The sequence below is a fragment of the Conger conger genome, chromosome 1 (genome assembly GCF_963514075.1).
Source record: "Conger conger chromosome 1, fConCon1.1, whole genome shotgun sequence".
Taxonomy (NCBI): domain Eukaryota; kingdom Metazoa; phylum Chordata; class Actinopteri; order Anguilliformes; family Congridae; genus Conger; species Conger conger.
In genome coordinates this window covers 52,534,879-52,560,251 of record NC_083760.1, presented here as the reverse complement: position 1 = coordinate 52,560,251, position 25,373 = coordinate 52,534,879, and the positions used below count along the sequence as shown (strand labels likewise).

The following is a 25,373-nucleotide window of genomic DNA, read 5'->3' as shown; positions in this document are numbered from 1 at the left end:
AGAGCAAACCACATTATGGTTACATAATTACATGGTAAAAACAAACCATTTTGATAAAAAGAGAGGAGAGGAAGTCAACTTCAAGCCTCTTCCAGAAACTTCCACACTACCTGGAAAACTTCCTTTTCAATGTCACGAGACATGATGATTAAGCTGGTGGGGAAAATCATTCCCAAAAAGAGAGCCCCATCTCTCCTGTTCCATTTCTCTCTTAGATGGTCACTTTATCTCCTTTCTGCCATTCTCATTTTACACTCAAACCTCTCTTCAAAGTGGCCTCAACGTAATGCAACAATATAATGGGGTCCAGCATTTTTGGCACCCTAAATAAAAATGGAATAATAAACAACATTGATATAATTTTATGTTCATATATACAGGAAAATCATTTTATTTCAATACATTTCCTCTCATGTTTCATTATTGGCACCCCTAGCAAGTATTTAAAATCAAAATTACAAAATCAAACAATGTAATATTGCAATGCAATTTAATTTTACTACTTCTCAATCTAAAGGAACTATATTTTGTAATGCCACCACTTCCTGTTTCACTACAGTATAAAAAATGAGATAACAAGCAAGCAAAATCCCGTTGTCAACATCAACATGGGAAAAGCCAAAGCACTGTCAATTCAGAAGACACAGATGGAAAATTACAATAACAATTCAGGTAATGGGTACAAACAAATACACAACGGTTAAACATACACCTTAAAATGGCACCTCCATACCAGCAAACATTTTGGAAGAGTGGCACAAAGACAGCTCTTACTGAGCACAATAAACAAAACCATCTTGAGTTTGCCAAACCTCATTGGAACTATGACTAGAAGAGAGATGAGACCAAAATTTAACGTTTATCAAATATAGTGGTGGGTCATTGATGTTTTGGAGATGTTTTGCTGCCAGTGGACCAGGAGCACCATTTAAGCCACCATCAATGGCACAATTAATTCAACAACAAAGTACCAGGAAATCTTGGCAGAAAATATGGTTGCCTTGGTCGTAGGTAGATTATCCAAGCAGGACAATGACTCCAAGCATACATAAAATCCACACAGAAATGGTTAAGTAAAAACAACAATCATGTTCTACAATGGCCATCTCAGTCTCCAGACTTAAAAACCTGTGGTCTGAACTGAAGACGACGGTATTCCAAGGATATCAATGATTTGGAAAAGTTCTGCATGGAAGAATGCTCAAACATCCCTCCAAATGCGTTCTCTAACCTGATCACAATTATAGGAAAAGACGATAATGCCAATAAGGGCTGCCAATAATTCTGAAGTGGTATATATTCAGGCCTCAATCTCCACATTTTGTGTTGAATACAACCCGTCTGTAATTCTCTGGAAAGACAAGATTCCTGGCCTCCAAAAGCCATGCCCTCCAAATGAAATCAATTTAGCGGACAGCATCAATAAATGTGATTGCCACTCGTACTATATACTTCAGGTATTGAATAGAATTGCCAATTCAGAACAGCCTCGGCCCTAGTTCTGCCCACGAATGTGTTCACCAATCACAATATTCCCGACTTGAATTTACTCAGTCATAAGTACTGAATGGTGCTTCACTTTTAAGGCCCATAATCTTATGAGCCTGATTGGGCTGACACTGAGGCATTATTAATCCATCCACAGTCAAGGCATATGGCAGAAATGTTAATATGCAATACACATATGACAGGTGATTTATAAACCCTTAGTTCAACAAACATATCAGCTTCATGGTGACTCACTTTTTAAAACCGCTGAGCATGACAAAGTTTTTTAAATGTATATTTTCTTCTCTGATTCTCCCTGATTTTCCCAACCCCCAAACAGGTTGATCTTCTCCCAGCAGCCATTCCTGCTGACATCAGCGGATATGGCAGACATGTGACTATGTGCTATTTTCCACACTGCTTACCCTTACATCATTCCCCAGCAATAGGCTTATCAAAACAAACTGTTTGGAACATCATGAAGAAAAAAAGAGAGCATTGGTGCATGTTTGGGATCGTTGCCTGGCAGGATCACCGTCCAATGAGTTTGGAAGCATTCTGCTGCACAAAAACACAAAATGCAGTTTTTAAATGAAGGTTTTTATTATTAAGGGAGAAAAAAAATCCAAACCTACATGGCCCTGTGTGAAAAAGTGATTGCCCCCCCCCTTGTTAAAACATAACTTAACTGTGGTTTATCAAACCTGAGTTCAATTTCTCTAGCCACACCAGGCCTGATTACTGCCACACCTGTTCTCAATCAAGAAATCACTTAAATAGGACCTGCCTGATAAAGTGAAGTAGACCAAATGATCCTCAAAAGCTAGACATCATGCCGAGATCTAAAGAAATTCAGGAACAAATGAGAAAGAAAGTAATTGATATCTATCAGTCTGGAAAAGGTTATGAAGCCATTTCTAAAGCTTTGGGACTCCAGCGAACCACAGTGAGAGCCATTATCCACAAATGGCGAAAAAACATGGAACAGTGGTGAACCTTCCCAGGAGTGGCCGGCCAACCAAAATTACCCCAAGAGCTCAGCGACAACTCATCCAAGAGGTCACAAAAGACCCCACAACAACATCCAAAGAACTGCAGGCCTCACTTGCCTCAGTTAAGGTCAGTGTTCATGACTCCACCATAAGAAAGAGACTGGGCAAAAATGGCCTGCATGGCAGAGTTCCAAGACGAAAACCACTGCTGAGCAAAAAGAACATTAAGGCTCGTCTCAATTTTGCCAGAGAACATCTTGATGATCCTTTTGGGAAAATACTCTGTGGTCTGACGAGACAAAAGTTGAACTTTTTGGAAGGTGTGTGTCCCATTACATCTGGCGTAAAAGTAGCACCGCATTTCAGAAAAAGAACATCATACCAACAGTAAAATATGGTGATGATAGTGTGATGGTCTGGGGCTGTTTTGCTGCTTCAGGACCTGGAAGACTTGCTGTGATAAATGGAACCATGAATTCTGCTGTCTACCAAAAAATCCTGAAGGAGAATGTCCGGCCATCTGTTCATGACCTCAAGCTGAAACGAACTTGGGTTCTGCAGCAGGTTCTGCATGATCCAAAACACACCAGCAAGTCCACCTCTGAATGGCTGAAGAAAAACAAAATGAAGACTTTGGAGTGGCCTAGTCAAAGTCCTGACCGGAATCCTATTGAGATGCTGTTGCATGACCTTAAAAAGGCGGTTCATGCTCGAAAACCCTCCAATGTGGCTGAATTACAACAATTCTGCAAAGATGAGTGGGCCAAAATTCCTCCACAGCGCTGTAAGAGACTCATTGCAAGTTTTCGCAAACACTTGATTGCAGTTGTTGCTGCTAAGGGTGGCCCAACCAGTTATTAGGTTTAGGGGGCCATCACTTTTTCACACAGGGCCATGTAGGTTTGGATTTATTTTCTCCCTTAATAATAAAAACCTTCATTTAAAAACTGCATTTTGTGTTTACTTGTGTTGTCTTTGACTAATATTTAAATTTGTTTGATGATCTGAAACATTTAAGGGTGGGGAAAAAAATAATAATAATAAAAAATAAATAAATAAACAAAATCAGGAAGGGGGCAAACACTTTTTCACACCACTGTATATGCCCAAACCTTAACCCCAGCACTACCATGTTTCATATATGAGTTCTTGGGCAGTTCATTTTAGCCTCAACATTTAGCTCTTGCCGGAACTTTGATACAAGTCAATATTGGTCTCATCTGTCCACAAGACCTCTTTCCAGAACTCTGCAGGCACTAAGTAGTCTTTTAGGTACTACTTAGCAAACAGTAAACCAGCCATCCTGTTTTTGCAGCTAGGTAGTGGTTTGCCTTGTGTGTTGTAGCCTCTGTAGATTGTGAAATCTTCTGACACGTTTATGCCTGCCAGAAAGAGTGTTTCTGATCAGTGAGAAACGTGACTTTGGGTTTTTCCATGATGGGAATTGTTCAATCATCAAATGTAGAGGTTTTCCTTGGAATACCAGCCCCTTTGCAATAACTGAGCTCACCAGTACTCCCTTTCTTTTTAATGATGTTCCAAACAGTTTATTTTGCTAAGCCTAATGTTTGGCATATGTCATTCTTATTTCCAGCTTCATAATGGCTTCATTGACACTCACTCTGGTCCTCATGTTGACAAACGCCAATAACAGACTCCAAAGGCAATCAAAAGCCTAGAATCAAGACTAGATACTGAAAGCTTTCTTTTAACCGCACTTAGGAAATGACAAGTAAGAAACACCTGAGAAGACAACTGTCCAAATAATTTTGGGGGACTATGTATAAAAAGGGATGTCATTTTTACACCAATCACCAAATATAAATGTACTCTAAATACAGAGTGAGTACAGAGCCAAAATAACTAAAATTATACAACTGTCCAAATACTTAGACTGCACTATACTTTCCCAATAGCCTAAAACATTTGCATACATTCAAGACAGGCTTATGTTTATCATGTTAAAACCTACAGTACACGTTACAACCTAGAAAATCGACAAAATGTACGGAATCTAACAAAAACAAAACAATAAATCACTCCTCTCTGGGATGGCTGCCAGCCAAGCCTTGGTACCACTTCAACCTGCAGTCTCCGATAAACAGAAAGCACACTAGAGCGAGCAAGCTGATACAGAAATCATGGCAGTCAGTTGGCCTGACTGGCATCGCCTCAGGCCAATAATATCTAACACAGCTTGTACTGTAGTAACAGTGACAAACAAAGCTTTGTAGCAACTACTGGAGCTTACATTTGAACCCAAAGGATAGTTTACCATTACAATTCATGAAAAATCAATCCGACACACAAATATCAGAGATATTAACAATCCTATTTGGAAGCATTTAATTTGGAATCTCCCCATATTTTATGCCGAAATTAAGTGCTCACATTTATTTATAAATATTACAGAATGATATACAGTGAGCATTATGTCAGAATTTGAGAGTATTCTCATCGTTGTCATTGTATTGTTTCAAACTCAAAGAGTATAGAACCAAACTAAAAAATGTGTCACTGTGCAATGAATTATGATGCACATTGTACATATTACAGTATTGCAGATATTCAAATCATCTAAGTAAAATGTAATACTTGTGTCAACAAGATGTTTCCATATAAGCAGGCAAGTGCTCCATGTCTGTGAGACTGATGTGTCATCCACCCTGATGGGGTTAACTCACCGATTCCTCATCCTGTATCATGTGCACAAGGTTGTCCAAGACAGGAGCTAGGTTCCTGTATGACACAACAACAAAAAACATTGTACAAACTTATGAATACAACTGGTGCCAGCAATCAAGAAAAAATGCTTTTTGACCAGATCACTCTAACATAGTTTATCTTCTCTCTCTCCAATGTAGCTTTGGGGGTTCTGAGAGGGCCACGAAGAGAACATAAAAGCTCAAAAATAATAATCAGCAGAGGCTGAACCAGCCTGCTTATCACAGCCTCCTGGCTCCTGACCAGGTACTTACTTTGATTTGATGTTGTTGAAGTTCTTCCCCAGTGACAGATGCCGGATGGATCGATTTTTGGAAAGCCACACCATTAAAGTAGTCAGGTCAGAGTCCAAACCTCCAGAAAAACAAAGAAAGCCACATTTAATCACTGCAAGACTGCCTGAAGAATATAATGGCGAATCTCTTGCACTTTGCTCAGGAAAGAGCAACAAGCATGAGCTTTACAGCTACACTATATTTCTGATTTATGGAAACATGTCAATTCAATGTGATATTTCAGCAAAAGTTCCTATTTTTTCCCACAACAACCCAAAAACTGTTCAATTCATCAATACAGTCAAGTCTAATTTGTAAAGCTGCGCTGGAAATTTCCTAAATGAAAAATACATTATTTTGAGCATTATAGGAATATGGTTATAATCATTCTGTGGACATGAAATCTTTCTTTTCATTAAATTACCATTTGCAAAATAATTATGACTAATTTGTATATGAAACATTTTCTAAATTATCATTGCATTCATGAATTTAGTATACACAAAAGTCCATATGGCTTAAAGTGATCAGGACAGGCACAGAAGAGCTAGTTTGGCAGCATGATAAATGCTAATGTACTCACGTCTAAAGACATTTTACAACATGAAATTGTCTTTTTCTGCACAACATGGAACACTTAACTTAACACATGTCACAACGGCCAAAGCCAGACAGAGCAAATCAGGCCTTTCTTTAGACTAATACAGAGCTGCAACTTGCCAAAACAGTTAAATTAGTAGCAGCATAATTAAAACCAGATGTCCTGTCAAGTGATCATTAAGACATTGAAAGGAAATATAAGGCTCAGCGATAACTTCCTGGATTAACACGTTTGCCAAAATACAGCAGCTGGGGATGCCGGCTCTTTAACCACTTTGACACCATAACTACAAACACAAAAACACAGCAAAATATAGATAGGATTTATATCATCTGGTATTGAGCACAATGTTTATATGGTTTGCATGTTACTAATTTTGCTGGCAGATTCAATTTCATTTGCGGCACAGATGTTGAACTGCAATTATATAATGGCTTTTGAAATCTCTGAACACTTTCAGCTCAGCTCAAAGATCACCAATGTGTACTCACTTGGATATATAAGAGATATACAAAGAAATTCGCTCACCATTGTCAGATATGTCCAGACTGGATATGTTGGGAATCTCTGCAATACACCCCTCTAAGGCCTGTGAGCCACCAGACCTCAACTGCAGATCAGACAGGGAGGTGATGTTACAGGTTACAGGAAACAAACACTACTGCTAATACACTACCAAAGGGAATGGTTAAAATACAGCATGGCATAAACAGTCCCTCCTGCCGGGCCCCACTTTGCAACCAATGTTTCCCGAGTTCCACAGAATGTGAAGCACCACTTCAGGACAAAGTCTTTTTAATACTGCGAAGCTACCAAATCTTGGAGGCCAAATATATAATACAACACTGAATAAATAGAGATCGGTTCTTATCTACTTCTTTATTAACATAAATGAAAAACAGGTACACAATACAACATGAAGATGAGGATGTGGCACAGCAGAACAAAGCACGATAAGACGGGCACATTGTATGGTATTGTTGTGGACTTTGCTTCATGAGTATAAAATTTTAATGGCAAAAGTATGTAACGGGTTGTTTGGAGTGAATTGTTGGATGTTGGATTTTTGGGGTGCAGCTAGGTTTTCTAGGGTAGTGTTCTGCCAATAGATTGAGCCAATGGAGTACCAGACATTTCGTTCTGTCTTTGCAGATGCGTAAAAAATAAAAGTTTTGGCAAAAGTTAGTGATATTAACAAAAAGGTCTTAAAAAGACAGTCAGGGTGACATTTGCGAAGCGGTTACACAGTGAAGAGGGGGTTTCTCTCTTTGAAAGTCTGCTGGAAAGACCATTATTTAAAATATTTAGATTAAATTTAATGTCTATATACAGTAATTTAGCAGTGAACAAGGTATGTGCAGTAACACAAACATCACTGCACAAGCTGCTCCAAAACTTTGTTTCTTTCTCCTAGAATGCCCCTATAATGGCAATTGTAAATCTGGCTGATCATCAGAAACTTCTTTAGGTATTTAAAATATTCCTTGCATGCAAGGAATGAGTTGGGCACGAGTTAAAATGAAAATAAAATTTTTAAAACCGGACTGATCCCTTCAAGTGAACTTCATTATCTGGTTGCGACAGTGCCATGAAACAATCCCTCCCGGCCAGGACCCATTAATCAAGGCTCAAACGATTTAACAACAGCAATCATGATACTACATGCAAAGCTGTATCCGGTAAGTTAGATTACACAGAACATATGAGCTTCACAATTTCCCAGTTCTCTAAACAGCCCACATGTACACTGAACTATGACATTCCTATAACCTGAATACACACCCGTAACTGACTACATGCAATACCTGAACCCATAATCAGACAATGATGAATTGTAGAAAAAGCAGAATGACTGTATATTTTATTATGCAAATTATTAAATTGATCTGAAAATTCAAATGTAATAAGAAATGAAAAGAAACTGAAATGAAAATCCATGGTGCATCATACACAGCACTTAAAATGATTTGATATGTATGGTTATGAGAGTAAGGAAAAGTGAAAGAACATGAATGCAGAGACTGTAGGGAGTTAGCAGGAGCAGTACTTACACAGTGGCCAAGCTTACGAGAGCAATACGGAAGAGAAGAGCACATATCAGGTTATAGCAAGCAGTTATGCACACTAACTACACATTGCATAGGGAACCAGGCCACACACAACATGCAATAAAGGAAAGGCTTTGAGACAAACAAATTAATTGCACATGCAGATTTCAAAAATCAGTTTCCAGTGGACTAAGTTCTCACAATTACACGGAATACATTACTACCCTTCTTTGTTTGAGAGCAGATGATGTGACACTATTACCAATGCAAATTTAATTTTCGATGCTCTCCCTGGCCCATTATGCAGGAATTTTGAGTCGGGATGTCAAATTTATTTATGGGTGTTTTGATAGGAAGTGGAATATGTGAAATGGCATGTTAAAATTATACTGCCCTGCTACCACACACTTAGTCAATTTTAGTGCTTTAGTCAACTAAGTCCAATTATGGCAATGTGAACAATGTATTACAGATTCCAACAAGTGTGCTTTTCTTCACTATATAGCAAAAATAGCAACCATGGGCTCATATGTTTATCATCAGCTTCTTAAAGTACAATTCATCTGATGCACTACTAGAACAGACATAATTATGTGGACTGGTTTAACCTAAGCAGTGAAAACTGAGCTTGAAAATGTTTTCATTTCCTGGTCTTTTTGAGAGATGTTGCATACTAGCACCAGAAACGTATACGCGTTTAAACTACCAGTTTCAATGTAGTGCAAGTCAATGTTAAGAATGTGGTAAATATATTGAATTAATATTTTTTCTCCCACTGAAAAATATAGTTGGAATCAGTGTTCTTGCTTTGTCTGATGTATCTCCATGTGCTGATTGGTTAAGTTACATTTGAAGTCATTTAAAATAAGCACTGAACTGCGTAATTCCGTGGGGAGTTATTCTTCTGCGGATTTCTGCAGAACTGGTTGAACAGTTCCAGTCATATACTGTAGATGGCGCTGGTCTGCCATAATCGGTCACTGTGATGCCTGGAAGGCAGCGGCTCTAATAGTGGCCTAGCTAAACTAGCTAGATAGAAGAAAATACATTCAAGATAAACTGGTAAGAAGTATGCACACAATCAGTGGTAACCAATCGGTACAGAAAAATTTAAGGCAACGTGTAGACTACTTTTTTTATTTCTCGGCTTTCACAACAAAGCAGTTTCACAACAATGTGCGAGAAAACTAAGAATCAGTGCATTATCTACAGAGATGGGCTATCGTGACTTTTCAAAATCATATTCTGGGGTCATATTAGTGAGTAGAAACGTTTTTCAAGTGGATTCATGTGGAGCTTTTGATGGGCATCGCTGAGATACCACATTATTATTTTTACCTGCAGCTGTGGGTAGCTTAGGCTATCGACGATTTTCAAACCTGATTGGGGTGTGTTCAGTAAATATTTTGATCTTGAAAATTGCTTACTGTGAATAAGAAATAGGGATGTGAACGATTAAACATTTTGTTAATAAAAACTGCTAACCCTCTTTTCCTGAAGCTGAAATGGTAAGCTCAGTTTAATTAAATAAATACACTTTCACCACCAGTGACAAAATGCACAAATTGGTCGGATAATTGAAAGAAAGATTCTGACTTTGTAATAACTGCCGTCAGGCTAGTCCTAGCAATCGACTAGACGTAACTGCCTTTCTATCATTGATAAACATCAAGGGATTTACAAACACACTCTCATTCAGTCATCCTATTTCATCTGATGTTATCAAATTCTATACAAGATCATGAAGTACCTTCATGCCAGGGATGAGCTGAGGGCTAAATTAGCATACTTAATGGTTGTCTCTCGTGATTAACAGAAGTTCTACTAAGGCGCAGGTGTCAAACTCCATTCCTGGAGGGCCGTAGTATCTGCTGGTTTTTGGTTTATTCTGGGTTCATTCAAGTCATTGATTGGTTAAAGTATCCACACGCCTTGTTCTCAAGGCCTTAGTTGGCCTTAAATGGCAGCTGATTGAAAGGAAACCACAAAAACCCGCAGACACTGCGGCCCCCTGGGGATTCAGTTTGACACCGCTGTACTAAGGTTTTATTTCATATGTTTTTGTCCTGCTAGCCTGTTCCAGCTGTATATCCCACAGATAAGAGGCAGCCAACCCTGGTCCTCATTAGCCATTAGCTGTTTTTTTTTTGTGTGTTTTAACCATAATCTACCTATGACAAAATATCAGCTTCCTAGCAGAGACCAGATTTTCTGCCAAAATCTCCTGGTACTTTGTTGAATTCATTGTGCCATTGATCTTAAGGAGTAGCCCTGGAACACTGGCAGCAAAACATCTAAAAAATCTCAACATGCCAAAGGCTAAAATCATAAAAAAAAAATGAATTTTAAGATAAGAGTCCCCGAATGCCCATTTCTTTTCCATCAATCATACATTCAGACAGACTGCGAGCAGCACACCTCCCAATCACAAGAGAAAAAACAAGTATACCGATTTTTTATTTAGAAAAGCTTACAGCATTCCTACCTCACAACAGCTTAGGTCCAGAGAGACATCCTTCAGGTAGGGATTGTTGGCAAGGCCCAGTAACATTGCTCTGAGGAAGTCATTTTTGAAAGAAAGTAAATCTCCTAGCATAAAATGTCATAACCAGTCAATTTTGACATACAATTTTTAACTGAGTATGTGTTTCTGCAATAACGTCCTGTGGGAAAAGAGATCTGCTGCTGATCATAGTTCTAATGATGTAAAGACTCACAAGTCAGTGAATAGTATCAGACACACATCAACAGCAAGGGACTTACTTTAGGCCCTCTGGTGGAATCTTTGTTCCTGACACGTTGATGCTGCTCAGAGCTTCAGCCGTGCTGAAGAAATGCTTGAAGGAGGGAGCGACCTCTTTACCTTTTCTGGTGTCAAACAAAATCCGGATTATAAGCATGCCATCTTTAATGTACACATTTTTATAAATTTTACTGGCTTTCTTGAAGCACATATTCCTGAGGGAACATTATGAACAGTGTTTTGGCTAATAATATTGGTCATGCTCTGAAATTCATTTCCCAAGCCCACATTACTCCCAACCCAACAGGGTATGGAGGAAGTAAAGCTACCGACTCCAAACCTACAGGCATCTGGGAAGCCAGCTGGGGACTGCACCATGACAGTCCCATCTGACTCATGCTAACAGAGTCCATATCCTAGGGCACCAATCCAAGGCTGACAGCAGCTCGGCCTTGAGCAGAGTAAAGGCTGAGGTGCCGCCAGGGCTCCAATATGCTGCAACACCCATGATGATGAGCAGCACACAGCTTTCATGGTGTTACAACCAGCACATTTCAACAGTAGTCTTTACACTGTGAGACACTGCTGATAAACAGAAATTATATAAAGACAAAGACGATGACAATCAGTTCTGTCCACCATAAAAATGGCTTAGCTGGGGTTTACATCTCAAGCATACTCCCTGGCTAAACACTGGAGCATGTAAAAGTGGCCGTTTAACAGCAATCACCACTGAATTTGCTGACAGTATTCACATACAAAGGGTTTTATACAATATTCACTCCAAACAATACTATAATAACTCCAAATGGCATTTGTGACAAAATCTCAAGGTAGATTTTCCTGCTGCCTCATTTACGAAACTGATTTATAGAATATAGATGTAAAATAGCAGAAGTGCTATGCGGTACAAACACCATGAACAGAGCACAGAAAGGACCAACGACTGTTACCCTCATGCATTGTGAGTAAATGAATGAAATGCCTGCTGATTCCTTGGCACATATTATCTCAGCTCAGAACATGGTTGTCACAAGATTCTGTCCGATGCACTTGGAAGCAGATTAAACCCATTGGTTAGAGAATAATTATTGCAAATGTGTTAATTTGCCTCCAAGGTGAGAGAAATTCCCTTTTGAAGGACACATAAAAAGCAAATAATGTGAGCGAGTAAATCATTTCAAAATAAGCCAAAACGGGGTGATGCGACCCCAACATAAAGCAGAATTCAGCATTCAACAAAGCCTTGGTATAAAAGAGTGCTAAACCCTCATTAGGATTGGGCACAGCTGGGATTGGGAGACCTGAGAAAACTGGTTAGGGGTCAATGGTCAATTTGTCAAGGAGCTCCTTGGGCACTCTGGCTCCAATTCCAATCAGCATGAGATTTCACTTGCGGGTCTGAAAATATTAAATTTCCAAACACCACGCCATGTTCACCTTAAGTTTGATTCTAATTGTCCTAAACAACTACCTGTAACACACAGAAATAACGGAAATAAGACACCAGGGGGAGGGAGAACTGCACATCTTTGAGAGGAGGGGTTCTCTGTGGGATTTCACTGAGGTGAAATCGGCCACGGCTTGTAATCAGACAAGGCTGCCGGTTCAATAACCCGAACGGTAGCAGCAGCCCTGCCTCCTGGTTCCTGCACAAACACCCACACATGCATACAGATGAATCCTCCTGGAGCCTGCTTGAGGATTCTTGATGCTTGCTTGTGTTACTTATTCTGAGGGCAACTGTTTGAACAGATTGTCTAGACTGGGAGGGGGAAGACCAACCTCACTACAAAGGGCCTTTGCTTGGCTTCCAGATAATACTTCTATAAATCTTGCACCCAATGAGGGGCTGAACATGTCCAATTAACTATTTGTAGCCATATTCATGTGCAATCTCCACAGTCAACTGGGGGAATGAAGGCATCCATGGTTCTCTTCCGAATCGCATGGTGTCACCAGCCTGTCGGTACTGGCATGGTCTACAGTACATTCGATCCGAGACTGTGGGCTCATCCATGCACCACACCATGTGGCTTTACCTGAATGAGTCACCCAGCATCTCAATAATACATTCTATAGAATGAGATGGGGAAAATGTTGATGCTTCACAGTATAATGTGGTGTTATATTTAAATTACCTTGACTGTCTCTACCCAGCACCCTCCCGCAAAGCCTCACCTTCCCTCTTCTTTCTTACCCTACCCTTTTTACCGTATCCTCCGATCTCCCCACCCAATCACATTCAATCATATCTGCTCCAGCTCAAATGTATCCCTTTGTGCCACTTTGCCTTTTATGTTCTTGTCTGTGTTTGTGTCTTGTTTGTTGTGTTTTGCTGCCATTTCAGCCAGGTCTTGCTTGAAAAATCGGTCATTGATCTCAAGTGACTATTGTTGGACTGACGATAGTGTGATAATCTTGACTAACCACGTTTTTTTTGTTTTTTTTCTCACCTGTGGGCAAAAATGCTCTTTGACATGTTTAGAATGGACAGGTGCTGGACAGAGCCCCGTAGAAGTGCAGAACACACCTGGAAGACAGATGAACAAGTCACAACTGGCTATACACAGCATCCATACATAATTCACCCTCGAGTAGACTATAAATCAGCATCCTGGCGGATTCCAGAAAAAGTGTTGGAAGACATCATGAGTTATGAAAATACACTCAGTGATCACTTTATTAGGAATTTATTGGACTTCTGTATTGCTCTTCTGCTGCAGTAGCCCATCCAATTCAAAGTTCAATGTGGAACTGAACCTCTTGACCATATCTACAATGTTTTATGCATCGACTTGCTGCCACATGATAGGCTGATTAGATATGTGCATTAACAAGCTGGTGTACAAGTTTACCTGTACTGGTCACTGAGTGTACATTCAAATCTAAGGCACATATTTCAAAATTATTGAGAATAAAGGTAAAGCATGGAAAGGCAGGGTATGACAGAGTGAAACAGAAGCAGTGGACTGTCTGCTCACTCACCAGGTCCAGTGAACAGTCAGTGTTGGACAGGTCCAGAGTGGTCAGGCTGTTCGGCTGGCCCAGGAAATGGTATAGGTTCTACAAAAATATCCAAATTAAAGACAGTCCACGAGGTACTGTTCCAGTGTTGTTTACAAAAAAAAAATGTGATGATTCTACATGGCAGCTTGGAGCCTACTGTACAGTATCCTCAGCTCTGCCAACTGGCTTGGAATGCAGTCAACAATATTTCAGTGCATTGAGGTTATCAGACTAAGTGCCATCCCCATGGGGACCTCCAATCACGTCTGTGAGTCATCTGGAGATGGGCGGATCTCGCAAATTAGTACAACCTAATCACTAAATCCATGAAAATGTAAACCCATCAAACCTTTTAAAGCTTTTACAAAGTGATCTTGCAGTGTGTGGTGTAAGGGTGGCTCGTGTCGCAGTCCCATTCAACATCAGCAGGGGGGAGGGATAAATTCACTGCAGTACTATGTGACAACCATTTTGATTCCCAACCGAACAAGGATGGCAGAGGCTGTCGAGACACAGGTGTCAATACTGCCCTGTGCTGTGTGCGCAATCAATGCTGTGATACTGAGACGGACATTATGAGTGCAAATGAGGCTGCTGGCAGGTGCTGGGCCTGGGGGATGTGACGTGTGTGTGTGTGTGTGTGTGTGTGTGTGTGGGGGAGTGTGCGTATATGTGTGTGTGTGTGTGAGTGTGTGTGTGTGTCTGTGTGTGTGTGTGCGTGTGAAAGAGAGATGGAGTATGAGAGAAACTGAGGGGGGAAGGAGTGTCCAGCCACTGGGGGCCAGTTTCGTTTTCATTGCCGTTTGTGAAGAGGCAGCCAAGCACAGACACTAAACAGGAAAGCCAGCCAGAGACGCTCTCTGTGGGAGAACTGGCCTGGCAGACCGGCCTTCCTGTCTGGGAGAACCTGATCTGATTCTCAATGAAGCTCAAATGAAGGATGATAATACCAACTGTTTCTTAACAGTCAGTGCTCCACTTCTGTGAAATGGTAAAGAAGGTACTATCGGGGATCATAGCTATGCTCAAAATAATCGCAATATTGACAATAGTGTGATGAAGCAATTTACATGCGTCTGCAAAAGAAACACATCGCAAAAACCTTTGTATAAATAATGTATAAATAATGGTTGGTTGAAGAAAGTAACAGAACAAAAAGAGGGCTAGTTCACCTGTGTATACAAGGTCCCACAATTCACATTTTTAATAAATCTGCCAAATATTCTAAAAACACATTTTCACTTTGTCATTATGGGTTATGGATTGTATATTGACGGGCAAAAATGGCTTATTTTATCTTTTTTAAATAACATTTACAACACAATAAAGAGTGCAAAAAGTGAAGGGGTCTGAATACTTTTGAAGCCACTGTATATTACTGAAATTATGGTACAGGTAACTTCAATTAAGACCTTAATCATGGTAAAAAAGTAGGTAACTTCTTAGTCACAGTTTTAGTGTGTGTGTGTGTGTGTGTGTGTATGCAGTGCGGTGCATACCGTGAGGTCATCTCCTCGTAGAACATTCCCTGAGAGGTCGAGGTGTGTGAGTGTGCTGGCAATTGGCTGGTTGGCACTCAGTGACTGACAAAGGCTATTCACACCTGAAACAAGAAGAAGCGTGCATAGGAAATGACATCAAACCCAGAGTTGTACATTGCAGGAGTATCCCACCATACATTACTACATTGTGACTTCTCATACAAGTCTCCGTTGGATAACTTGGTAGACGTTGCAGACATTGCAGGCCGCAGACAACCATGATGGAAAGACTCTACATTTAGAGTGATGAAGCCATACTTCTTTTTCACTCTCCAAGATCCAGAGCCTTACAGCAACTAATGTACAGTTGGATTGTGTTCTTCAAGCTGTATTGATTTGACATCCTAATTGACTGAAGTCTATTGCAACCTTGTAGGTGTGTGAAATCATTCACTCCAGTTCCTCACCATCTATGGAAAGAGAGGTGGGGGGTTTTGGGCTTATGTGCATCACCTTGATCTTCATCTTGAGGATATACAAGCCCGTTTGCTTGGCATGAAGTGAGGTCCATAATGTTTGTGACAAACTCATAAATGACAATGAGAAACCTCAACTACAGTTCTGAATAATTTAGCCGTTGGGAGAAGCATAGACAAAGGAGAATTCAAGAATGTGATTCGGAACTTACTGCAAATGCCAACAAAGGTTCAGTGATAATTCACAGCAATGGCCAGGACTCTAACAGTCAAAAAATGTCTTCTGAATAAATCCATATAAAGAGATTGAACATGGCATCAATATCAGCAGGACTGTTGTCTGCCACAAAACTCAGTTTTTTTAATCGGGTTAGTTCGATTTATTGCTCAATGTCTGTCTACCCATCTACTTACATATCGAGCCATCAAGCAGTTTGTTGTTGTTTAGCAAAACCAAGCCTTTGCTGCCTGTTATTATGCATACATCAAAATCTATCTAATTGTCAATTTGCAGCTGGAACCTCTCAATCAACATTTATTAATAACATTCTGAAATGTATTAAACTAGATGAAACAAAGATTCGACAAACCAAGAATATCACAACATGGTCAGAGCAAATGAGGGTTTCCACCCACCCCCACCCCCCTTTTCTGCCTGGAACTGGAAATGCCCAACCATATTCATACATCTGTCCCATCCCTGTAATGTCCACTGTATTTGTGAAAAAGAATTCACAACAGACCAAATTTATGGTGTTTGATAGCCTTTGAAAGACCAAACACGATCTTGGCCAGGTTCATAACCAGCCAAATGAAAAAGCTGGCAATCTTTACCATTACCAAAGACTACAGTACCTGGTGAATGATGCAACAGGGAATGTTAGACATGATCATGGTAGCAGTGCATTAGCACCTGGTCATTCCCAGGCCCCAGAAAACAAAAACAAAAACAAAACAGATGGCGGTTCTACGAGGGTGTCCGCTGAGGAGCCTGTCATTACACAAATTAGTTGCATACAAAAAACAAGCAACTCCCTTCTCCTTGCGTTACACACCCAGGTCACATTCTTCATTTTTTCCCCCTTTTTTTGATCAGTGCTCCGTGCTAACTACCGAACACAGACCGACCCAAAAAAACACAAAATGGTCTGCTGTGAAACAAGGCGTTGGTTTATGCGCAGTAATATTTCACAACACGACGCTGATGTTGGCGACTTTATTGCAGTCCCCATGGCAGATCACCCACTGGCTGTGGCATTTGTTTGAAGGGATGGTTTTTAATCAGCCAGGTTTTCAACCCCATTGGGAACCTAATTGGCGTACTGTAGACTCATTAAAATGCATCACATTTGATCCAAGCAAAATCTATGCATTTCTTATAAGAGAGAAATTATTTCCAAATACATCAGAAGCTTGTGGTAAGTGACAGTATCCAGCTGGTCCTGCTGGTCGAGCAAACACCTATAAAGTAATTCTCCAGTGGGTCACACAGAGTATATGGAGGAAACGGTGAACCCAAGTTGGTATCAACTGCATTTCAATTCAGCCAATCCAAGAAAAGTTCAATCCATTCGTTGAAAAATACTGTCTTTTAAATTTAAGAACCTGAAGAGGTCAGGTATATTTCTTCTGTAGGTTGTGCATGTATTTTTCCTTTTAGAAATACACCACAATGTATTCCACTTTAGGCATTAGGCACAAGCTAATCTTCTGATGTTACAGGTTCCTGAGAGCACACTTATAAGTATGAGTCAAATCCATGTTTGCACTTCAGCATGTATTTGATATATGTATGTACACTGAAATCAGTATGGTATTACATTACAAAAATGACAACTTTGCAGTTGAAAATATTGGATGTTTATATAAATAATGAATTGGCACTGTTTATGAGCATTATTTATTCATAAGCAAATAATCAGTACTTGAAATAACAGTGGTTCTACTATACATTTCCATGAAATCAATTAATCAAGTTTCACTGTGAGGAGCATCAGGGACCAGCCCCTGACCACTACAGCACAGTTACTGGACCCCTTACATTAGCACCTGTCACTAGACCAACAAAGCATACAAACACACTTGACTGAGTGGTATGTATGCACCACACTATGAACAGTCAGAATTGGGTAGCCCCAGTAGACCGAATTTTCAAGACAACCACCACTGAACTGTGGCCTTTCAGAAATCACTGCCAGTCCCAAGCCTCCATGGTGGGATGTCAACTGTCAGAACACCCTGATTCAAAGGTCCCCCTCATTGTCAAGCTGGATTGCATTTGCTGTATTTATTTTTCTATTTTTGTACATTGGGAGACTCTAAAATTACTAATGCTGAGTGATTAAGCAAGATTTTGGTGTTTAAATCATCAATCGGGCGAAGTCGGTTCGATATTTGAATTGAATTAATTTGGTGGATAAACAGTGTTTTTCTCTGAGCTCATTGTGCAAAATATTTTGGGTTATAGTTTTTAAAAGCCAGCTACTCAATGCAGTTCACTACAATGACAATGATGCATTGTGCCTACAGGCGCAAGTACATTTTAAAAAGTTTGGAGCTGTACCAAAGAGGTATATATAGCCTACTGCGCGAATACTGAGCAACACATATATTCTATAATAACATGTCTAAGAAACCGGTCGTTTTTAATAAGCATAACATCATACTGGCCTTGAAATTGGTCTAATGATTTTGTCAACATTGCTAGTAAACTTGCCAAAGTGTCTCGTGAGGAACACTGAAAACAGTAAGTTGGTAGCGTTTGGAAGTTTGCAGTAATATGTAGTCACAACATTGGAACCATTGAAAATAGATTTTGAAAGAATTTTAATTATCATTATTTCATGATATATTCATAATTTAAAAAAACAAACAGAATCAAAATCGAACCACACTCAAAAAACAGTAATCGCTCAGCACTACAAATGATTTCTCCTCATATGTGGCATCTCGAACAGACAGGTCTCTCAGGGAATCTGAACTAACGTCCCAGGTCTCCCACACAGCAAATGAGTGCATTCACCCGAAATAAAGGGAAATTATTCATTTTATTGATTGATGGCCCCTGTTGTACAAGTATACAAATGCCTCGTATGCACATCAAGCAGTACGATTAATCCATTACCATCATTGACTTCATGCTCTGCCTGCCTCTTTGAATGAAATTGGTTGTATAAATTGGATTTTGAGATAGGAGCAGGGCAATAAATCAATCAATCTATCATTTACCATTAAATCAATCAGTCAATTCATATGATCACTGTAATAGCAGTAGGTCATGCGTGTGAGTGTTCAAAATTAAATGGCCAAAAGCTGACTATGTGTTCATTTCTGACACCTGCTTATCATTGTTCTCAGACAGCATTCTTCCACATTTCATTTGACTACTTTAAACACTGAGTAGCTAACAAGGTCTTTTTCAGGGGCACAGCAATCTCTCAGCCCTATAATCGAAAAACCCGTAAATCTGTCAGTGTTCAGAAAGACAGGCCAGCTTTCTGAATACTGATCAAGGAGAAAAATACTTCTAAGCATTCTAAGCATTTTTATGGGAATCCAGAGGGATTCAATTCAAACAGCTGATTTGAGGCAAGATGAAGATCTATGGATGAAGAGTAGGTGCTCTTCTAGCCAAGCAGCTACTAGAAAGACATCATCGTGACTGATTGGACTTTTACCTATACTTAGTGTAGTCAGTAAGGAGACGCACACAAATTTATCATAAAGGGGAGTAGGGTAGAGTGTCCTGGCCAAATTAAAAAAATTACTTTCTTAATCTGGTCCTGCAGTCATCCAACAGTTTACTTATCTTCTTAATCCTTTCTAGACTTGAGCTGGCTTTCTGGCACAAAAATGGGATCCATTCATCACTCAGGCAGGTGCTACATATTGGTGGTGGTTTCTTACACTTCACTATCAAAGAGCCTAGAAATCCTGAGATGAAATGCACCTTATTAATGCAATCCAATGAAATCCAATTACGTGCCTCGAAAAAAAAATCTAATCTGTAAATCGTGCCAGTAATATTTTTAAATAGGTCTTATTATTTGTACTAATGTAATTTATTCATACATTTTTCCTATTTCTATTACAAATATGTATCAATTTGTGTGTGTACGTGTGTGCGCAGGGGGTAAATGACATAATTAATAACTTCTCCCTGAGAGGGATTCAGCTGAGACTGCTTGAACTGCAGAGCTGTGAAGTGAAAGTGCTGTCAATTAGCACCCTGTATTACCCGCCTGTGTACGTCCTCAAAGCAGCAGGGTGATTAGCCACATTAATAAAGAGCTCTTGCTATTGTGCTTGCCTTTTTTCCTTTTTCAACGAAAGGCCATTTTGCCCTACATAAAATGTAATGACTGGTTCAAATCTGCAAGTCACTGATGGTGCGAAGGTAGCTCCGACCCCTTTTACGATCATAAGGCCTCGTTCTTTCCCTCCATAATACACTAACGAATTCGGTATGACATATGAACTGTTCGGGTGCTGATTACCTTTGGGTGATAACGAGGTCTTTGAGAAGTTCAAATGCTTGACTCCCTTTCGAAGTTTGCCAAACTGCACACTCAGAGAGGCGATACCTGTATGAAACATAACAGTACATTAGATGTCAGATAATATAATACAATGTGAGACCAGAACAACCTTTTGATAAATGTAGGCCAATTGTTCTAAAACAGGGCATAATCCAGGCCTTCAGTATCATGCAGAGTTCATACCAGGGATAGATTATGTGGTTATATTCAAAAATATCTCTGCTCTCTGAAACACAGCTACTGTATGGAAAGGACACTGGTCCCACTTACTAACAAGGACTATCTGCCAATAACAGTAGCTGAGAGCCAGGGAATACTGTGTACTTATTTACCAGGGATGCTAAACATTAATATTTAAAATATTGACATTGATTGAGCTTCACCGAAGAGCCATTTTAAAGAGAAAGCCCATTCCACCACAAGTTACCCATTAAAAAAATAGACAAAGCTTTAAAGCTCACGAAAACCATTAATCCTACCCCACATATTCAATATCCAGTAATTCTACTAAATTAGAAAAGGAATTCCACCTCCATCAGCTCAACCAGACAATCCAGTACAACTGTAATGGTATACATTATTTATCTTTTGGTGGGGTATAAGAGGAATCCCAACACAAAATTTTTAAAGGAGCCTGATTAATTGGATAGTGTAATAGACTGAAACTGAAACTGAGACTGATAGTTTATGACAAAGATTCATTCATATCTCAGTATATTGGTAATTTATTGCAGCTAAAATGCTGAAACTCCATATTATTCCCGCTTTCTTCTGATTTGGAATGAGTAATGTTCTCTAGAAGGGACAAAAAAGTAATTAACTGAACCAGTGCTCATTACTGACTGAATCTCTCTTCTCCTGGTCAGGGCTACTGCCAATTGGTCAAGGGCGAAGTGTATAACATTCAGACTAGGCCTGTATTCCTGGGAACAAGAGTACCTCTGTCTTCAAGCTGGTTGTTAGCAAGGTTTATGGTGTGTAGTCCTGAGGCTGGATTATGGGCAATGGCATTGGCCAACTTCTGTGCAAAATCGCTGCAATTTCAGAAACAGTAAAGGTATATACGGCCATATAGTTTTGCTTTTTTAAACATTATCAGACAAACAATTTACATACAATTTATATCCGCTTTCTATTCACAAAAAATAAGGTCTAGTGAAGATATGGATGCTGGCTCTAACACAAATTACTCCTTGTACACCATGTAAATTTTAGATTGTGATATCAAATTTGGTTGTCTAAGCCACGCTCACGTTTTCAGTCCGGCGTTGTCCAGAACAAGCTCCTGAAGTCGACTGGACCGAGACACCACTCGCAGGATCTGGTCGCTGACATCTGCAGACTGCAAACACAGTGTAGTCAGTATACTGTATATATTTGTACACACACGCACAGCCACACACATACCAATGTTAATGCACACACACACAATGTGTGCAAGGACACACGCACACATACACATAGCATACATAATCTAATTTAGAAATTGTCACATTCAGCCAAAGCAAGTCTCTCTCACACACACACATGCATGTGTCCATACACATCAGCCTGTAGCCCAGGAAAATTCTGACAAAACTGCTGACTTGTGTGGAAAATCCCAACAGTATTAAAGAAATTGCCTGTCTGGTTTTTCAAATTATGGTTTTCAATTGTTCAATTGAGTATCCAATGCCACATTATTATTAACACACTGAACCCTCAAAGGCTGTAACTTACTCATAATTTGTTGACCATGTGCAGCCAAATCATGTCCAAGCTTAGTCCAGTACCAAATGCAAGGCAAATGGTAAATGGTTGGCATTTATATAGCGCCTTTAGGGACACTTCGACACAGCCCGGGTGGGGGATCAAACCGGCAACCCTCCGACTGCCTGAGCCATGTCGCCCCCTATCAGAGCTGCCAATTACATGCAGCTCTGATAGTTTATACCATCCTGCACCATAGACATTAACCACTTAGCTAAAGGCATACCCTTCCAAAGCATTTAATTTAGATGAATATTATTTGCTCTAGAGGAAGATAAGGCTTATGTCTTATCTTTCTTTTTGGATCGGGAGTTATTCGGAAATGTAATCGCTCCCCTGAGCAGAGCTTCTCCAGTGGGATTTGAGTCATGTTTTCTAAGCCTCTCTTAGACTGACGGTGGTGTGCTAATGTTCTGAAAGCAAAAATGCCTTCCTGAGTTAACCTTCCCCAGTTTTCGACTGAAAAGTGCTGTCTATCCAAAACGTAGCATTTCTCCTCACAGAGACGAGTGATGCGCTACCATGCAAAGTCTGAAACATTTAACCTTCCCTCAAAACCACAGCTTTTATTGTACCAAGATCAAGCGAGCATTGGGGGGCAGCTTATAAACCCATGCTGCTATCGCTTGATATGTGTGTGAGAACACCAGAAGAGGTGGCCACTCTAATGCACGAGTCCTTCAGAGTGGTGCACTGTGGGAAAATAAGGGTATAACAAGGACAGGCTTCTCTCATGCCTGAATGGATACACTTTATAACCCAGATAGAAATAAACTGGATTGAAAATATAAAATGGCTGGAAACTGCAGAGCTCTCACTCGTTTTCCTGATTCTGTCTTTGGTCTCTCTCTAATGCCTTGTGAGTAAACTTACATTTCATTTAATAAAACTTTTATTCATTATGCAACAACAGTGCTATTTCACATGCCAAAGAATAAATGAAAATACAAAAAACTACCAGCGATATAAATTCTTATCGTAATTTATACTCCTTATTTCATTTTACACATTTAAGTTTAATTGGATGAATGCGCATTGCTAATATTTTGAGAATTGCATTATCAAGTCTTATTGTTTTTGTTTCCCCAGAACAATAAGCAAGAAAGGACTGTACGAGAAAAGGATTCTGGGTCACAAGATGCCTTGTGTGGGTGAACTCTGAGGAATTCCAGACGTGAAACACACTCCTACGGAGGACACACTGCCCATTGTGTTCTGCTGCTGCCGTTTGTCCCATGGGGGGTTGTGTTGACTAAGCCTGCAATGGCCAATCCATAGGGGTTGAGATACAGGGCTGGCCCAGCCACGGTCACTCAGGTTCAGGACAAAATGACCATTCTCGACAACAGCGACAACTTACTTTTTTTTTTTTTGTCAAATTAGGCCCCCTAGAATGTTCCAGTGGACAAAAGCCAGCCTTGAGGAATTTCTCATCTGGGCATGCCTGAACGGGTCCCGAGTGTGGTGGCGTGAAATTCTTTAAGGGTTTGGAGAGCCTCATTATCAGCCACCCACAGACTGAGTAAGAGGGGACTGTGGTTCCAGTTAGTACCCAAACTCAGCAGTCTACATGTCAACAAATACCTATCACGACCCTCCTGTGACGCCACTCATTACCCGTACAGCACAATACAAAACAGCAGAGCGCAACACAATGTAACACAACACAAAGCAATACTAAGGAGCAGAACACAATGCAGCACAATATAACACAACACAAAGCTATACAAAACAGCAGAGCACAACGCAACACAATGCAAGGCAAAACAACAAAGGAGATTGCCAGGCAGTTTAATAATGCAAAACAACTGGTGTAAAGCAACATAGTATATCACAACACAAAGCATCAGAGCACAATGGAAACATTACCACACAGCAGACCACAATGAAAAACAATAAAGCCCAACTAAGCACAATATAAAGCAACACACAACACAACACAACACAGCCTGTCACAATGCAAAGCTTCCCAGGGCAGCACAAAGGCATCTCTGGGACAGATACAAATGCACAGAGAGGAGAGAGGGAGATGACTGTGCTTTTCTCTGACGCGCGTGTCTCCATTGTACACTTCAGTGCTTTAGCTCACTGGAACTACTTTGCTGCAGTAGCTGGCAAAAGCAATCAAGGCTGTAATTCAAGAATTCATCTGCCTGGCAGAAGATAATAGGTGCAGAATGTTATGAAGACACAGCTATGAAGCTAATCACAAGATGGGTTTTTTCTTGGACAAAGCACTTAGTCATTATTCAGTGGGCAGCCACATTGCCCAATTGCACTTAATCACAAACTACCTTGAGTGGCCAGTATCCCAACAAATGCAGTGCATCATATTAAAATATAATGTTGCGCTTCGGACATATGACGCACTAATGCCAAACTGAGCATCAGTATTAGGACCCTAGTTTTGATCAATGTGCCAATATTTTCAACTATACTCGATATGCCAGCTTCCATGTTTGTTTCTATGGCAAGGTGGATCCAACCAGTACCATGAATACCGAATCGATCTGGCCAATTGATATTCACAAGCTCCCAATTATGGTCAGAAAGCATTTTTTCCTAAAGTCACAACGCCTAGATAAGAATGAGAGCTCTGTAACAAATCTATTAATCTCTAATTACCAAAGAGCTCAAAGGAATTGAAACATCTGAATATGCCTACATTTGAACACATGTTTGGGAACTCACCAATTTGTAGTCCTTTGTAAAGAGTTTGTTGAACCACTGGTTGTACTCCAGAACACCTATAATGGCAACCAAATCCCTGTAACATAAAACCAGACATGTTACTGTAATGCAACATTACTCAGCCAATGCCGGTTGTTGACAAAGCAAACAAATCAAATTCCTGTTATTTTTAGTTCTATTATTAGCATCAACAATCTTATAGTAATTCAGGCCCATGTTAGCCCTGCCACCTTCAGGTGCACATTGGTGTGTCCACAGAGAAACCTGTAGCTAGCAGCCACTGTAGCCATAAAAAGGAAGAACGCACAACTGGAGCAGTTGAAGCAGGCAGTGTAACCACATCAGCTGCAGTCACTATACGGAGACAGGGGACACACTTCCCTACTAGAGTCCTCCCCTGCTGGGTGATAAAATAGCCAGCATGCTTCACCTGACAGAAGTCTCAGTCAGTTCCCCTTGTGAAGAACATCAAATCTAAGTTCCTCAGCTGAATAGCCACCAAAGTACAGATTTCAGGCATGTTTCAGGCATGACTGGGACACTACTTAGGATTAAATG

General features: G+C 40.1%; 1 protein-coding gene across 3 annotated transcripts in view; it reads right to left on the bottom strand.

Moving 5' to 3' along the window:
• LOC133136672 (F-actin-uncapping protein LRRC16A-like) overlaps positions 1–25,373 on the bottom strand; it is a 102,039-nt gene that overhangs the window by 30,617 nt on the left and 46,049 nt on the right. For all 3 annotated transcript variants that reach the window (XM_061254336.1, XM_061254322.1, XM_061254329.1), the window contains 12 exons: positions 24,816–24,891; positions 21,629–21,717; positions 21,315–21,409; positions 20,334–20,420; positions 15,380–15,483; positions 13,860–13,937; positions 13,328–13,404; positions 10,892–10,996; positions 10,614–10,683; positions 6,609–6,690; positions 5,459–5,558; positions 5,165–5,219 (listed from right to left, as the gene is read on the bottom strand). In XM_061254336.1, coding sequence (XP_061110320.1) covers positions 5,165–5,219; positions 5,459–5,558; positions 6,609–6,690; positions 10,614–10,683; positions 10,892–10,996; positions 13,328–13,404; positions 13,860–13,937; positions 15,380–15,483; positions 20,334–20,420; positions 21,315–21,409; positions 21,629–21,717; positions 24,816–24,891 — 1,018 coding nt within the window. The remainder of the gene's footprint in view (positions 1–5,164; positions 5,220–5,458; positions 5,559–6,608; positions 6,691–10,613; positions 10,684–10,891; positions 10,997–13,327; positions 13,405–13,859; positions 13,938–15,379; positions 15,484–20,333; positions 20,421–21,314; positions 21,410–21,628; positions 21,718–24,815; positions 24,892–25,373) is intronic.